The sequence below is a fragment of the Lolium perenne genome, chromosome 7 (assembly GCF_019359855.2).
Source record: "Lolium perenne isolate Kyuss_39 chromosome 7, Kyuss_2.0, whole genome shotgun sequence".
Lineage (NCBI taxonomy): Eukaryota > Viridiplantae > Streptophyta > Magnoliopsida > Poales > Poaceae > Lolium > Lolium perenne.
The window spans coordinates 254,789,051-254,807,454 of record NC_067250.2 but is presented as its reverse complement, the minus strand read 5'-3'; the positions used below and the strand labels follow the sequence as shown (position 1 = coordinate 254,807,454).

Below are 18,404 nucleotides of genomic sequence, written 5' to 3'. Positions count from 1 at the left end.
CTTTGTGAGGTACCCTCTGTGGCTTAGGTCTTCGGGACGAAGGGTTTCGCGAAGAAAAGGAGGCGAAAGGGGCTGTGGGGCCCCCACACCACATGGTGGCGCGGCCAGGCCATGGGCCGCGCCGGCCGGTGGTCTGGCCCCACCTTGGGCCTTCTCAGCTCCTCCTTCTGGCTTCCTTCGTCATCTGGAAAAATAGGATTTTTGGTATAATTTCCTTCCACAGTTGATCTTCCGAAATATTGCGTTCTGACGGTGCTTTTTCCAGCAGAATCCTGGCTCCGGTGCTTGATCCTCCAATAATGATGAAACATGCAAAATAGATGAAATAACATAAGTATTGTGTCCCAATATGAAATATATCAATGAATAACAGCAAATTATGATATAAAATAGTGATGCAAATTGGACGTATCAGCCACCTTGGTGTTGTTGGGGTGGCCGGCCCCCTCCCCTTGGCCCTCATTATATAGGTGGAACACCCAAGAGTTGGTTTACAAGTCTTCGAATAAGACCCCAAACCAAAACCTTCCATAACACATGAAACCTACCCAAGCTAGGACTCCCACTAGAGGTGGGAATCCCACCTTCCTTGGGAGGGGGTGGCCGGCCCCCCTTGGGGAGTCCACTTGGGACTCCTCCCCCTTAGGGTTGGCCGGCCATGGGAGGTGGAGTCCCACCGGGACTCCGCCTTCCTTAGTGGTTTCTTCCGGACTTTTCTAGAACCTTCTAGAACCTTCCATAGAACCTTCCGGATCATTTTAAATCACATAAAAATGACTTCCTATATATGAATCTTATTCTCCGGACCATTCCGGGACTCCTCGTGATGTCCGGGATCTCATCCGGGACTTCGAACAAAACTTCGAACTCCATTCCATATTCAAGTTCTACCATTTCAACATCAAACCTTAAGTGTGTCACCCTACGGTTCGCGAACTATGCGGACATGGTTGAGTACTCTCTCCGACCAATAACCAATAGCGGGATCTGGAGATCCATAATGGCTTCCACATATTCAACGATGACTTTAGTGATCGAATGAACCATTCACATACGATACCAATTCCCTTTGTCACGCGATATTTTACTTGTCCGAGGTTTGATCATCGGTATCACTCTATACCTTGTTCAACCTCGTTTCCTGACAAGTACTCTTTACTCGTACCGTGGTATGTGGTCTCTTATGAACTTATTCATATGCTTGCAAGACATTAGACGACATTCCACCGAGAGGGCCCAGAGTATATCTATCCGTCATCGGGATGGACAAATCCCACTGTTGATCCATATGCCTCAACTCATACTTTCCGGATACTTAATCCCATCTTTATAACCACCCATTTACGCAGTGGCGTTTGATGTAATCAAAGTACCTTTCCGGTATAAGTGATTTATATGATCTCATGGTCATAAGGACTAGGTAACTATGTATCGAAAGCTTATAGCAAATAACTTAATGACGTGATCTTATGCTACGCTTAATTGGGTGTGTCCATTACATCATTCATACAATGACATAACCTTGTTATTAATAACATCCAATGTTCATGATCATGAAACCATGATCATCTATTAATCAACAAGCTAGTTATACAAGAGGCTTACTAGGGACTCTTTGTTGTTCACATAACACACATGTATCAATGTTTCAGTTAATACAATTATAGCATGGTATGTAAACATTACCATAAACACAAAGATATATTATAATAACCATTTTATTATTGCCTCTTGGGCATATCTCCAACAGGTGACACCATAGGGGGGCGCGGCCCACCCCCTGCCGCGCCGGCTGATGTCTACGTTCCCCCTCCTTTCCTGTAGACAGTGTTGGGCCTCCAAGAGCAGAGGTTTGTAGAACAGCAGCAAGTTTTCCCTTAAGTGGATCACCCAAGGTTTATCGAACTCAGGGAGGAAGAGGTCAAAGATATCCCTCTCATGCAACCCTGCAACCACAAAGCAAGAAGTCTCTTGTGTCCCCAACACACCAAATAGGTGCACTAGTTCGGCGAAGAGATAGTGAAATACAGGTGGTATGAATATATATGAGCAGTAGCAACGGTGCCAGAAAATAGCTTGCTGGCGTGTAGTTGATGGTGGTAGTATTGCAGCAGTAGTAACACAGTAAAACAGTAAACAAGCAGTAGTAACGCAGCAATATTTAGGAACAAGGCCTAGGGATTACACTTTCACTAGTGGACACTCTCAACATTGATCACATAACAGAATAGATAAATGCATACTCTACACTCTTGTTGGATGATGAACACATTGCGTAGGATTACACGAACCCTCAATGCCGGAGTTAACAAGCTCCACAATAATGCTCATGTTTAAGTAACCTTATAGTGTAAGATAGATCAATAGACTAAACCAAGTACTAACATAGCATGCACACTGTCACCTTCATGCATATGTAGGAGGAATAGATCACATCAATATTATCATAGCAATAGTTAACTTCGCAATCTACAAGAGATCATGATCATAGCATAAACCAAGTACTAACACGGTGCACACACTGTCACCTTTACACACGTGCAGGAGGAATAAAACTACTTTAATAACATTGCTAGAGTAGCACATAGATAAATTGTGATACAAACTCATATGAATCTCAATCATGTAAAGCAGCTCATGAGATTATTGTATTGAGGTACATGGGAGAGATGAACCACATAGCTACCGGTACAGCCCCGAGCCTCGATGGAGAACTACTCCCTCCTCATGGGAGCAGCAGCGGTGATGAAGATGGCGGTGGAGATGGCAGCGGTGTCGATGGAGAAGCCTTCCGGGGGCACTTCCCCGTTCCGGCAGGGTGCCGGAACAGAGACTCCTGTCCCCCAGATCTTGGCTTCGCGATGGCGGCGGCTCTGGAAGGTTTCTGTGGGTTTCGTCAATTGGTACTGCGTTTTTAGGTCGAAAGGGCTTTTATAGGCGAAGAGGCGGCGTAGGGGGGCACCTGGAGGCGCCACACCCTAGGCCGGCGCGGCCTAGGCCTGGCCCGCGCCGCCATGTGGTGTGGTGGCCCCCTGGCCCCTCTCCGACTCTTCTTCGGTGTTCTGGACGCTTCCGGGAAAAATAGGAGGTTTGGCGTTGATTTCGTCCAATTTCGAGAATATTGCCCGAACAGCCTTTCTGGAACCAAAAACAGCAGAAAACAGGAACTGGCACTGTGGCATCTTGTTAATAGGTTAGTTCCGGAAAATGCATGAAAATGATATAAAGTGTGAACAAAACATGTTGGTATTGTCATAAAACAAGCATGGAACATCGGAAATTATAGATACGTTGGAGACGTATCAGCATCCCCAAGCTTAGTTCCTACTCGTCCTCGAGTAGGTAAACGATAAAAGATAATTTCTGAGGTGACATGCTACCAACATAATCTTAATCATACCATTGTAAAGCATATGAGATGAATGCAGCGATTCGAAACAATGTAAATGCAATGAGTAAACAAGTGAATCATATAGCAAAGACTTTTCATGAATAGTACTTTCGAGACAAGCATCAATAAGTCTTGCATAAGAGTTACTCATAAAGCAATAAATTCATAGTAGAGACATTGAAGCAACACAATGGAAGATTAAGTTTCAGCGGTTGCTTTCAACTTGTAACATGTATATCTCATGGATAGTTGTCAATGCAAAGCAATATAACAAATGCAATAAGCAAGTATATAAGAATCAATGCACAGTTCACACAAATGTTTGCTTCTTGAGGTGGAGAAAGATAGGTGAACTGACTCAACAATAAAAGTAAAAGAATGGTCCTTCAAAGAGGAAAGCATCGATTGCTATATTTGTGCTAGAGCTTTTATTTTGAAAACATGAAACAATTTTGTCAACGGTAGTAATAAAGCATATGTATCATGTAAATTATATCTTACAAGTTGCAAGCCTCATGCATAGTATACTAATAGTGCCCGCACCTTGTCCTAATTAGCTTGGACTACCGGATCATCACAATGCACATGTTTTAACCAAGTGTCACAAAGGGGTACCTCTATGCCGCACTTTGTACAAAGGTCTAAGGAGAAAGCTCGCATTGGATTTCTCGCTATTGATTATTCTCAACTTAGACATCCATACCGGGACAACATAGACAACAGATAATGGACTCCTCTTTTATGCATAAGCATGTAACAACAATTAATAATTTTCTCATATGAGATTGAGGATATATGTCCAAAACTGAAACTTCCACCATGGATCATGGCTTTAGTTAGCGGCCCAATGTTCTTCTCTAACAATATGCATGCTTAACCATAGGGTGGTAGATCTCTCTTACTTCAGACAAGACGGACATGCATAGCAACTCACATGAAATTCAACAATGAATAGTTGATGGCGTCCCCAGTGAACATGGTTATCGCACAACAAGCAACTTAATAAGAGATAAAGTGCATAATTACATATTCAATACCACAATAGTTTTTAAGCTATTTGTCCCATGAGCTATATATTGCAAAGGTGAATGATGGAATTTTAAAGGTAGCACTCAAGCAATTTACTTTGGAATGGCGGAAAATACCATGTAGTAGGTAGGTATGGTGGACACAAATGGCATAGTGTTGTTTGGCTCAAGGATTTGGATGCATGAGAAGTATTCCCTCTCGATACAAGGTTTAGGCTAGCAAGGTTGTTTGAAGCAAACACAAGCACGAACTAGTACAGCAAAACTCACATAAAAGACATATTAGAAGCATTATAAAACTATACATCATCTTCCTTGTTGTTCAAACATCTTACTAGAAAATATCTAGACTCTAGAGAAACCACTCATGCAAACCCAAATTTTAACAAGCTCTATGTATTTCCTCACTAATGGGTGCAAGGTATATGATGCAAGAGCTTAAACAAGAGCACAACAATTGCCAAGTATCACATTATTCAAGACATCACACCAATTTCTACATGTAGCATTTTCCAATTCCAACCATATAATAATTTAACGAAGCAGTTTCAACCTTCGCCATGAATATTATGAGCTAAGAACACATGTGTTCATACGAACCAGCGGAGCGTGTCTCTCTCCCACACAAGCATTTATTCAAACACAAACAAAAACAAAAGCATACAGACGCTCCAAGTAAAGCACATAAGATGTGACCGAATAAAAATATAGTTTCAAGAGAAGGAACCTGATAATTTGTCGATGAAGAAGGGGATGCCTTGGGCATCCCCAAGCTTAGACGCTTGAGTCTTCTTGAAATATGCAGGGATGAACCACCGGGGCATCCCCAAGCTTAGAGCTTTCACTCTTCTTGATCATAGTATATCATCCTCCTTTCTTGACCCTTGAAAACTTCCTCCACACCAAACTCGAAACAACTCATTAGAGGGTTAGTGCACAATAAAAATTAACATATTCAGAGGTGACACAATCATTCTTAACACTTCTGGACATTGCATAATGCTACTGGACATTAGTGGATCAAAGAAATTCATCCAACATAGCAAAAGAGGCAATGCGAAATAAAAGGCAGAATCTGTCAAAACAGAACAGTTCGTATTGACGAATTTTAAAATGGCACCATACTTGCTCAAATGAAAATGCTCAAATTGAATGAAAGTTGCGTACATATCTGAGGATCATGCACGTAAATTGGCTTAATTTTCTGAGCTACCTACAGGGAGGTGGACCCAGATTCGTGACAGCAAAGAAATCTGGAACTGTGCAGTAATCCAAATCTAGTACTTACTTTTCTATCAACGGCTTTACTTGGCACAACAAAACACAAAACTAAGATAAGGAGAGGTTGCTACAGTAGTAAACAACTTCCAAGACACAAAATAAAAACAAAGTACTGTAGCAAAATAACACATGGGTTATCTCCCAAGAAGTTCTTTTCTTTATAGCCATTAAGATGGGCTCAGCAGTTTTAATGATGCACTCGCAAGAAATAGTATTTGAAGCAAAAAGAGAGCATCAAAAGGCAAGTATGAAACAAATTTAAGCCTAACATGCTTCCTATGCATAGGAATCTTGTAAATAAACAAGTTCAAGAAGCATAATGCAACAAGCATAGAAAGATAAAACAAGTATAGCTTCAAAAATTTCAGCACATAGAGAGGTGTTTTAGTAACATGAAAATTTCTACAACCATATTTTCCTCTCTCATAATAACTTTCAGTAGCAACATGAGCAAACTCAACAATATAACTATCACATAAAGCATTCTTATCATGAGTCTCATGCATAAAATTATTACTCTCCACATAAGCATAATCAATTTTATTAGTAATAGTGGGAGCAAATTCAACAAAGTAGCTATCATTATTATTCTCATCAAGTGTTGGAGGCATAGTATAATCACAACAAAATTTACTCTCCATAGTAGGTGGTACCAAAAGACTAATATCATTATAATCATCATAAATAGGAGGCAAAGTATCATCAAAGAAAATTTTCTCCTCAATGCTTGGTGGACTAAAAAGATCATGCTCATCAAAACCATCTTCCCCAAGCTTAGAATTTTCCATATCATTAGCAACAATGGTGTTCAAAGTATTCATGCTAACATGTTCCATGGGTTTTTTAATTTTCGCATTAAACCATTCATGTCTTGACTCAGGAAATAGTACAAAGAGCTCACAGATGTTTTCCATTATGCCTAACTAGTGTAAACAAGAAACAAAAAGTTGCAATTGCAGGATCTAAAGGAAATAGCTTCGAGTACTTACAATGGCGGAAAATAGCTTGGTAGCCGAGGTCCGGAGTGTGAGTACCTTTTACCTTTCCTCCCCGGCAACGGCGCCAGAAAAGTGCTTGATGTCTACGTTCCCCCTCCTTTCCTGTAGACAGTGTTGGGCCTCCAAGAGCAGAGGTTTGTAGAACAGCAGCAAGTTTTCCCTTAAGTGGATCACCCAAGGTTTATCGAACTCAGGGAGGAAGAGGTCAAAGATATCCCTCTCATGCAACCCTGCAACCACAAAGCAAGAAGTCTCTTGTGTCCCCAACACACCAAATAGGTGCACTAGTTCGGCGAAGAGATAGTGAAATACAGGTGGTATGAATATATATGAGCAGTAGCAACGGTGCCAGAAAATAGCTTGCTGGCGTGTAGTTGATGGTGGTAGTATTGCAGCAGTAGTAACACAGTAAAACAGTAAACAAGCAGTAGTAACGCAGCAGTATTTAGGAACAAGGCCTAGGGATTACACTTTCACTAGTGGACACTCTCAACATTGATCACATAACAGAATAGATAAATGCATACTCTACACTCTTGTTGGATGATGAACACATTGCGTAGGATTACACGAACCCTCAATGCCGGAGTTAACAAGCTCCACAATAATGCTCATGTTTAAGTAACCTTATAGTGTAAGATAGATCAATAGACTAAACCAAGTACTAACATAGCATGCACACTGTCACCTTCATGCATATGTAGGAGGAATAGATCACATCAATATTATCATAGCAATAGTTAACTTCACAATCTACAAGAGATCATGATCATAGCATAAACCAAGTACTAACACGGTGCACACACTGTCACCTTTACACACGTGCAGGAGGAATAAAACTACTTTAATAACATTGCTAGAGTAGCACATAGATAAATTGTGATACAAACTCATACGAATCTCAATCATGTAAAGCAGCTCATGAGATTATTGTATTGAGGTACATGGGAGAGATGAACCACATAGCTACCGGTACAGCCCCGAGCCTCGATGGAGAACTACTCCCTCCTCATGGGAGCAGCAGCGGTGATGAAGATGGCGGTGGAGATGGCAGCGGTGTCGATGGAGAAGCCTTCCGGGGGCACTTCCCTGTTCCGGCAGGGTGCCGGAACAGAGACTCCTGTCCCCCAGATCTTGGCTTCGCGATGGCGGCGGCTCTGGAAGGTTTCTGTGGGTTTCGTCAATTGGTACTGCGTTTTTAGGTCGAAAGGGCTTTTATAGGCGAAGAGGCGGCGCAGGGGGGCACCTGGAGGCGCCACACCCTAGGCCGGCGCGGCCTAGGCCTGGCCCGCGCCGCCATGTGGTGTGGTGGCCCCCTGGCCCCTCTCCGACTCTTCTTCGGTGTTCTGGACGCTTCCGGGAAAAATATGAGGTTTGGCGTTGATTTCGTCCAATTCCGAGAATATTGCCCGAACAGCCTTTCTGGAACCAAAAACAGCAGAAAAACAGAAGCGCACCGTGGCATCTTGTTAATAGGTTAGTTCCGGAAAATGCATGAAAATGATATAAAGTGTGAACAAAACATGTTGGTATTGTCATAAAACAAGCATGGAACATCGGAAATTATAGATACGTTGGAGACGTATCACCGGCCTGTCATCTGGGGCCCACAGGGCCCTCTTCTGGTGGCTCTCGGGTGTTCTGGAAGCTTCGTGGGATTCTAAGATGCTGGGCGTTGATTTTGTCCAATTCCGAGAATATTTCCTTACTAGGATTTCTGAAACCAAAAACAGCAGAAAACAGGAACTGGCACTTCGGCACCTCGTCAATAGGTTAGCTCCGAAAAATGCATAAAAACGATATAAAGTGTGAACAAAACATGTAGGTATTGTCATAAAACAAGCATGGAACATCAGAAATTATAGATACGTTGGAGACGTATCATTCGACTAGAGTAGAAGCCAAAGACGTGGTGTAGCACTTGATGCCGATATCGATGTAGCCGAGAGTGATGCCGTTATAGTCGTGGTTGATGGTACCATGCTTGATGTTGTCGACGTTGATGAAGTTGCTGAGGTTGTTGGTGTTTTGGTCGATGTCATCGTTGAGCCCGGGAAGACGCTCGGAAGGAGGGGCATGTAGTTGTGGTAGAAGTAATAGGCGACACGCTGTGCCAAGCTTGCCGGACTCGGGAGCGCGCCGGGGACGAAGGCACACGCCGGTCTTGCCAGTACCGAACATGCGAAGACAAGGACCACCATGAGAAATGCGTGACAAAATCGGATGGAGTAGCAGAGAAGGTCCTTGTGAACGGTCGTTGCGTAGAAGTTGTCTGCCGATATGGCAGAGTAGAAGAAGTAGCTTCAAGAAGAAAATTAAGCACGAGTGTGCAAACAAAAAATAGACTGCAACTCTGGAGGCAAGGTTGTGGTGGATGAAAACGGCGAGGTAGTTGTTGAAGTAGATGTCGGGGACTAAACCCAGGAATTCCGCGTGCATGAACGTAGAGTCGAAGAAGAACCCCATTGGTGTTGACGAAGGCCACGCGAGTTGCTAGTGTTGTTGTAGATGGTAGGTGGGCGATGATGACCAGCGATGATGGCGCTGCCCTTTGTCGATGTTGGCAAAGACGGCATGGTGGCGACATGCAGACGAAGAAGCCAACGACGGCGCGTAAGTCGTCCCTTGGGGCGCCACGCGAAACCTCCTTGGCATGGTCGCCAACGAGAATTTGCCAGAGATGTGTTGATGTCGAGGTTGGAGTAGAGGCGCGTGATGACGACATGGCGATTGAACCGACCGGGTGTTTGGTGGCTAAAGAAAAAGTGAGGAAGAAAAAGATCTAAAACAAATTTTGCTAAACTATGAAACAAATCTAAAGAAAAGCTGGTTACGAGATCTGATGCCCTCGACTGAGATCATGGAGATCGATGTCCCTATAGGCGCGGCAGAAACGATGGGTGGCTAAACCCTAGGTGGAACGAACTGCTCCGGTGCCATGATAGATTGCGGAAATATTGATTGTATTGTTCGATTATTAAATTGAGCCTCTTGGTTTGTTTATATAGTAGACAAAATTTCGAGACTATGAAACCTAGTAGAGATAGATTTAGATTACAACCTTAAACTACCAAATATAGCTAATACACCAGGTAAAAAAAAAGTACCTTATGCACCCGTTTATACCTCTAGTTTCACAAGAAATGAAATCTATGCACCTTGAAATTGAGCGCCAACTGACATGGGCATACCCTTCGGGTACCCATTATTAGTATACCCGGCTCGGCCCAATATGGAGAAGACCCAATATGGAGAAGGCCCAACAAGGCAACCCGAAGAAGTAGTCGACTAGGACTCTTGTAAAACCCTAGGCTGGTTGCATATATAAAGCTAGCCAGGGCACCCGAAATAAGGAGGACAACATATAGACATAGAGATAGACAACATAGCTCCGCCGATGACGACACCATGTAAACATACTGTGATCATATAGTGGATTGCTAGCAGCACGTAGGGATCCTCCACCGAGGGGACCCGAAGCTGGGTACGTCGTGTGCCTAATCTCGTCCCCGGAATCTCCATCGTCGCTCTCCCGAAACCCTAGTCTACAATACGTAGGCATTGCCGAGGTATTCCCTCGTCAATTGGCGCCGTCTGTGGGAACTGGCGACGTTTGGATTTTGTTATTCGGGCGGGATCATCAAGTTCTTCATCGACATCAAGATTGAAGACAAAAAAAAAAAAAAAAAAAAAAAAAAACTTAGATCGCATCTACTTCGCGAGCTACCACCACGGTGCAATCAGCAACTTGATCGGAACTCTGCTGGTTCCGTCCGTGTTCTTCAAGGACAAGGCAATCAAACGTGAAGACAACCTGTGGCCAAAACAGCACTCCACATAAGAAGAAAAGGAGAGAAGTTTGTTTGGCGCACCCGCATCAATACCATCAAACAACCACTTCGTGAAGAAAAATAGAGCTAAGTATTCTCACATGTATTTAGACTAGTACTACTGCGTAGATCTTTTGACTTGTCTGCATTATACTTAGGCAAAGATATAGCTAGATGCTCGGTCAACAAGATGGAACTCATGGCATGAAACGGTGCAGTCTAGATGTGCCGACGAAATCCCAATATAAATTGCTCAGATCGGAACAAGCTCCAGTTATCTCGGCTACGCGGACCCGACAGCATGGACTCGACATACTCGGCTGTTCACCGTCATGGATCCGCCACCTCGACTGTGTCATCTTCATCGAATACTTTCGGCCAGGCGCCGCGCGACTACATCGACTGTCTTTTTGTTGCGCAATTATTTCGACATCGTCATCTAAATCGACCAAGTCGGTTAGGATCCGCGCGACTACATCAACAATGTCAGCCAGACGTCGCGTGCCTACATCGACTTTGTTCGTTGCACGACCTGCTTGACAAACGACTCGTCACCTGATCAACGAAGCTAAGTGTTCCTTTTTCAAGAGTCAATTATTATTTACTTTCGCTACACCCAAAATACCTGGGGGCTGTGCCATTACTTCTTTACCGCAAATATATTCGGGTACTTGGTGAATTTCTTTTCTTCGGCTTAGTGGAATTATCTTCTCCGGAATATATCATTCTTCGCTCGATGGAATATATCATTCTTCGGTTCAGTGGATATATCTTCTTCGGCTCGGATACATCTTTCTCGGCTCATTGGATTTATTTTTCTTCGGCTTAGCGAATTTATCTTCTTCGGCTCAATGGATTTATTTTCTTCAGCTTTTGGATTTGGCTACTTCGGATTCCTCTTATAAAGTTATCATTGGTTTCTTCTAATATTATACTATCCAATGCGTTTCCGGTCAAGAGAGTCATCTTCTACGATTATTACTGGAACTATTTTCTTCGGGTCAATGGATTCATCTTGTATGGTTATTACTAGATTCTTCGGATCAATGGATTCATCTTCTATGATAATCAGCGAATTCATCTTCTATGGGTATTACTGGATTCTTCGGGTCAATGGGTTCATCCTCTGTGATATAGATGGATTTATCTTCAATATATGCTCTATATTTAATGGCGTAATCTTCAATATGGATTCATCTCAAATATTTCATCTGGGATTCATCTTCATATATTATTGTCTATGGCTTCATCTTAAATGGCGTCACCATATATGACGTCGCAACTCCGTCAAATTCTTTCGACATCATGGCTAAACACTCGGGGGCTCGACCATGACTTCGCCTCGGGTCGCAACTGCGACACAACATCTAAGTAACAATCATAACGTCACCCCAGCAGCGCTCGGAGGCTCGGCTATTTCTTCATCAACAATTTGGCGGCATCTATTATCGCTATTTGGTGGTTTCTACTTCGGTTCGACTTCCTCTATGCAGTCGAAGATTTCATCGCGCGTCGACTCCATCATACCCAATAAAGCTAAGTGTTCCTTTATCTTACACAAAGTTGATTATCATTTACTTTTGCCGCACCTGATGCTCGGGGGCTGCGGCGTATATTCACTTTACATATCATTGAATCTGAGCATCGACACCGCATGTGAAAAAGAGAGTCAAGGAAAAGATAGAAAAAGTTTGTTCATTTGTGCAGGAGAAAGCAAATTTCAAAGTATATAAAAGAGAACCCGACGAAATTGTCTACAGTGAGAACTCGACAAAATTGTCTTCAAGAAAGGACAGAACCCGACGAAATCAAAAAAGCACCCGATGGAATTTTCTTCAAAAGAGAACCCGACGAAATTTTACTCAAAGAGAACCCGACGAAATTGTCCTTAAGGAGGTCCCGAAGAATTATCTTCAACAAGGTCACGAAGAATTATCTTGAAGGAGGTCCCGAAAAATTATCTTCAAGCAGGACCCGAAGAATTGTCCTCAAGGAGGACCCGAAGAAATTTTCCTGAGGGAGGAACTCGACGAAATTATCATCAAGGAGAAACCAAAAAAAAAAAAAAAAAAAAAAAAAAGGAGGAAAAAAAAAAAAAAAAAAAAAAAAAAAAAAGAGAGAGAAAAGAGGACAGGCAAATCTTCGGGTTCATTGACTCGTCATATTCTTCCGAGCAAGAGCATCGGTGATGTACCCGACAATATAGAATAACCAATATATTCGGCTGTCTCATCACACCCGAGAAAAATATAGAAGAACCCGCGAAATGGGTCATTGCATCAGCCAAACAAGGCACTCGACAATATATTCTCAGAACGCCAAAGTTGCGATCAATTTCTGAATGCCGCAAATTTGCGAAGGTAAGACCCCAGATCCGTTCTGCTGGGCGTGGCATCGCCGAAGACTGCGCTCTGCTACTTTTATCCGTATCAACAGATACGAAGAAAAATCCTAACGGACGCGTTAGGTACCCGATAAAACATGACTGGGACTCGACAGAATGGTAAGACCTTAAGCGGCACCTGTCGAAGTTTACACCAGTATCCCGGGATCATGTCCAGGGACGTGATCTTGAAGTAGGTTTTTGCGGATTGCCACTAGAGCAGTTAACTAGTACCTGATCCGTCAGATGAACTAGCCCCAACTACCATTATCCCTGTACAATATAGATATGGATGTCAAATAAAAATAGCAACGGCTTGGAGTCGATAAAAAGAGGGGCGTACCAAGTTCGTTATCGAGTAGTACAACTTGAGCCTATGCCTAGGTGCAAGCACCTGCTCATAGGCTCGGGGGCTACTCTTATCGAGAGTATTGTTCATCCTCCCGATAAGATACAAGAAAGAGGAAAAATTGTGGTGTCGATTAAAAGCAAGTTGAGCCTACACCCAAGTGCAAACACTTGGCTGTAGCCTCGGGGGCTACTCCCATCGGGAGCGCTGGTCGCGCACCCGATAGAAAATAACTTCGACAACATCTACGACAATTAAGGTTTGTAGACTCAACTCGATTCTACGACTCGAGTGGAGCCTACTCCCATCGGGAGCACATGGATTTCATCAAGTTCTCCGGAAATATAGTTAAAGTTCTTCAACGAGTAGTACAACTTGAGTCTATGCCCAAGTGCAAGCACTTGCCCATAGACTCGGGGGCTACTCCCATCAGGAGCGCTGCCGCGCACCCGATAATTTCAAGAATCATCGACATCATCTACGCTACACATGATATACGACATGGATCTCGCCTTGTATTTCTTCGACTTCGGAGATGGTTATGCTTGGAGTTTCTACGCAAGTCTTCGACTTCCCTATAAACTCGGGGGCTACTGACATGGGCATACCCTTCGGGTACCCATTATTAGTATACCCGGCTCGGCCCAATATGGAGAAGACCCAATATGGAGAAGGCCCAACAAGGCAACCCGAAGAAGTAGTCGACTAGGACTCTTGTAAAACCCTAGGCTGGTTGCATATATAAAGCTAGCCAGGGCACCCGAAATAAGGAGGACAACATATAGACATAGAGATAGACAACATAGCTCCGCCGATGACGACACCATGTAAACATACTGTGATCATATAGTGGATTGCTAGCAGCACGTAGGGATCCTCCACCGAGGGGACCCGAAGCTGGGTACGTCGTGTGCCTAATCTCGTCCCCGGAATCTCCATCGTCGCTCTCCCGAAACCCTAGTCTACAATACGTAGGCATTGCCGAGGTATTCCCTCGTCACCAACTTAGCAGCTGCATAAAGTTGAGAGCTGAATTGCTAAAGTATGCTTAGATCTTAGTTCTTTGCAAATGAGAACATAGAGTGTGAGAACAAATCTGATGTTGAGTGGTTAGGAGGGTGGTTGTACCTCAAGCCCATCAGAGTTTAAATCCAAGGTTTGACATCTGTGTGTCTCATAAAAGCGGAATATTTATTTATTGGGAAACGATGCTCCCGTCGACAGTGAGGCGTCTGTGGTGATTTCGTCAATTTTAAGATCCAATCCGCTGACTCAGTCTTCCGGAAGTGCTCATAAGGGTAGGGTGTGCGTGTGTGCGTTTATAGGGGTGGATGTATACGCATGTATATGAGCGTCTGTGTTTGAGAAAAAAAAACATAGTATGGTCCACTCATTATTATTATCCGGCTAGAAGTTCACCGACCTAGAGATCCCTATAAAACGAGACAAACCCGATTCTCTCTTAGCCCTTCCGATTGGAAAATACTTGTGTTCCCTCGGGGGATCGTGGTCTAGCGATCGTCCTCCTCGGTTAAGCGCCGCGTGTCCTTGGCAGGCCCACCTTATCTTCTCCCTGAAGTGCACGTATCCTTTCCTTCTGCCTTCTCGTTTCTTCTCTGATGGGAGCAGAGACCGACGATGCTCCAGCTCCACCCACAGACCCGCTCGCTCCACCTTCTCTGCTACCTACTCCGCCTCCGTACTCGCTCGAGCGAGGCGCTGCCGTAGTTCCTATATCGCCGGAGCGCCGCCGCAACGCCGTCGTCCCTCCACCCCGTCTCGCATCTCCTTTTCCCCAACTGCTCCCATGGGGTCGCGGCCGTCTTCGGCGACCTCTGCCCCGGCCCGGGTTCGGCGACGCGCTCCGCACCCTGCCTGGACGGCCGCCACTGGATTCCAAGGATGTGGGCTCGACCGCCTCAACGGGGGTCGCCGGAAGTCAGCGCGGGCGTCACGGCTGCCAATATGGAGCTTCCGTCGGCAGCGGCCGTTGCTGCTGTCCGCGCCGGCCGTTGCTGCTAGCGGAGCCCGCCGTTGCTGCCATCGCGCTCGCCGCTGCTATCGGAGGCGCCCACCATTAGTGCCATCCGCGCCCGTTGCTGCCGGGCGCTACAAACTTCAGTCGTTGTTGCTACGAACTCTGGCCGCTGTTGCTCCAAAATCCGGCCACCGTTGCTGCGAAGGCCGGCAGCTGGTGCTACAAAGGACGGGCAGCGCGGCTACATGGAGTAGGCGGCGCTGCTGCAAAGGGCCGGCAGCGCTGCTACATGGAGCGGGCGGCGCGGCTACATGGAGCCAGCGGCGCTGCTGCAAAGGGCCGGCGGCTCCGACTACATGGAGCATGCGGCGCTGCTACATGGAGCGGGCGGCGCTGCTGCAAAGGGCCGGCCGCGCTGCTACATGGAGCGGGCGGCGCTGCTGCAAAGGGCCGGCCGCGCTGCTACATGGAGCCGCCGACGCTGCTACGACGGGTCGGAGGTGCTGCTACATGGAGCTGGCAGTGCTGCTGTGAAGGTCGGCCGCCGGCCGCCGATGCTACGACGGGCGGACAGAGCTGCTACATGGAGCTGGTGGAGCTGCTGCGAAGGTTGGCCGCCGATGCTTCAACGGCGGTCGGGCGGCGCTGCTGCGACGGCCGCCGGTGCACATGGAGCGGGGCGGTGATGCGACGCCATGTCGTCGGAACGTCAAGAGAGTACGGGTGGGTTTTTTTCCCGAGCCAGCGAGAGAAGAGAGAGATGAAAGCGACGTGAGAGAAAGCCACATCAACTAGGTCCACCTAGATGAAAAGGAAAGCCAGGTTTGACCAGTAGCAGATCGAACGGATCCCTCGCCTTAATCGGACGGATGCGGACCCGGGGATCGGAAATCTAATCCCCCGGGGGACGCTCAGCACTATCCCTTCCGATTGTAAGTTAGCGGATCGCGATGCTGCGTTGGAGTCGGCCGGAACCCATAGTACCCGACGTTTTCAACCACTTTCAGTTCCCGACCTTGATCCCAGAGAGAGACTGGTCGGAGCTGCCGCTGGACGCCATCTCGTACATCCTCCGCAAGCTCGACCTGGTCGAGCTCGTCAAGGGCAGCGTGGCCGCCGTGTGCAGCTCCTGGCGCCGCGCCGCGCGCCACGAGCCCGAGCTGTGGCGCCGCATCGACATTAGCTTCCGTTTCCCGGGCAAACTCGACGGCATCGCCCGTCGCGCCGTGTGCCTCAGCGCGGGGCAGTGCCAGGATTTCTGCGGCCAGCACCTGGACGACGACTTCCTGCTCTTCCTCGCCCACCGGTGAGATTTACTAACCTGTTGGTCTGATTATACCGAGTGGTTTGTTATTGTTCTTCTTGTTCAGTTAGGGTTAGGATTTAGTTTCGTGTATCGATCTGATCACTTAGTAGTGTCACTTAACAAGGAACAACCATCCTCATCAAACTAATAAAAAAAATCCATGGCATCAATCTTGGAACAATCGTTGGTGCTGTACATCAGGATGACGGCCGGGGAACCTCGAATCCCAGCGAAGTCTCCAACCTTGGCACACTAGATTAACTGAACCGCCATACTTGTTTTCAGATTTACTACAAATTTGACTATGCAAGATTTAGAGCGTGTACAGCAGATTTGACAGGTACGGTATGGCTTAAGAATTTGGATCATGGATAATAGTTCACCATCGTAAGTTGAATTGTGTAGTGTCTTGCTCACCAACGTAACCATCAAGTTGAATAGTATGTCTTGCTCACCAACGTAACCATCAAGTTGCTCACACTAAAATATTTAATTCCATTTTAAGTGTAGAAACCATGCATTGTACATCAAGGACAGTTTGATGTAAATTTGGAAAATCAACATGGCTAGTAGCCTAGTATGTACATAACATAACCCACGTGAAATAAATTAATAATGTTATTTCATGCATATATTTTTCTTAGTCCTACTACTAATGTTGCAAATATTGCGCAACATAAATAGAAAAGTAAATATGTAGGATCATGTCGAGATATTAGTTTTGCAGAGTACTTAGTTACTTTGATTTTTTCAAATTGATTTATGCATATACTTTACAATATTCTTGGTGGTGCAACAAAAGGAGAAAATGAAATCATTAACTCGATTAAATTTTTTAAAGTCCAACTTTTGTAAGCTGTCGAACAGAAATTAAATTAACCGTTTAGGTCGATTTGGTTTAAATAAACTCATACCCTTTTTATGTTCACATAAAAAAGTAGTTTTACGAACTACTTGCTTAGTTCAATGTTTCAATAGGAGAATCGTCACATGCTAGTAATATCTAATCCTATGTTTGCAGGGCACCATTGCTGAGATGTCTTCGCCTCAAATTCTGCTATAGAATCACCGATGAAGGATTTGCTGCTGCCATTACTAACTTTCCTCTGCTTGAGGAGCTTGAGCTCGATCTGTGTCATGGTATAGATGACACTGGGGTGTTTGAGCATGTCGCCAGATCTTGTCCACGGATGAAGCATATCACATATACAAAATACCTCGGCTTTGACTTTGACTTTGATATTACGGATCCCAACAATGACCGGGAAGCCCTGGCAATCGCAAGTATGCCGGAACTACGAACCCTGCAGCTTTTTCGTGATAAGCTCACTAATGCAGGGCTGGCATCTATCATTGACAATTGCCCCCACCTGGAATCCCTCGACTTGACAGGTTGCCGCAATATCACCATGGATGATGCCCTACGAGCTATGTGTTCTAGGATCAAGAAAAAAACAATACTTCCTTCCTTCAAGGACCACCATGCCAGTGCGATTAATTATCGCCCGATCAGGACTTTAGGATCCATTTATTGGAGAGATATAGCAGACGCTGCAGCCAAATACATTGCCGGCGATGATTCGGTCCCCAAGGAGTCCCGTTATTCTTACTGCTACTACCTTGGTGAGGACGATGAGATTAATCTAGAATACTATGATAGGATACTGGACAAGAGCATGCGGAGATATAAAATGTAGATGGAATGGTATCATGCAGGCCCTAGATGTTTTGATGGAAGTGCGCATATGCTGCCCCTGTACTGACTTCTTGCTCACCAATTCACTGTATTTTGCTGCTTTGGTGTGCTCCTGTCTCGGCAAGTTTCCGCCTGGGCATTCATCATCCCATCTGCACCTGCTA

General features: G+C 45.2%; 1 protein-coding gene across 1 annotated transcript; it reads left to right on the top strand.

Moving 5' to 3' along the window:
• Nucleotides 1-16,148: 16,148 nt before the first annotated feature.
• On the top strand, nucleotides 16,149-18,337 carry LOC127313440 (putative F-box/LRR-repeat protein 9). The gene is made up of 2 exons (XM_051343940.2): nucleotides 16,149-16,544; nucleotides 17,566-18,337. The coding sequence occupies exons 1-2, from the start codon at nucleotides 16,189-16,191 to the stop codon at nucleotides 18,239-18,241; spliced, it is 1,032 nt and encodes a 343-aa protein (XP_051199900.1). The 5' UTR covers nucleotides 16,149-16,188; the 3' UTR covers nucleotides 18,242-18,337.
• Nucleotides 18,338-18,404: the final 67 nt, after the last annotated feature.

What these genes read in the sequence shown, in the direction of transcription:
- LOC127313440 (XM_051343940.2), top strand. Translation starts at nt 16,189, where the DNA reads ATGCTGCGTTGGAGTCGGCCGGAACCCATAGTACCCGACGTTTTCAAC. An exon ending in CTGCTCTTCCTCGCCCACCG is followed by an intron (nt 16,545 to 17,565) that starts GTGAGATTTACT and finishes CTATGTTTGCAG; the next exon opens with GGCACCATTGCTGAGATGTC.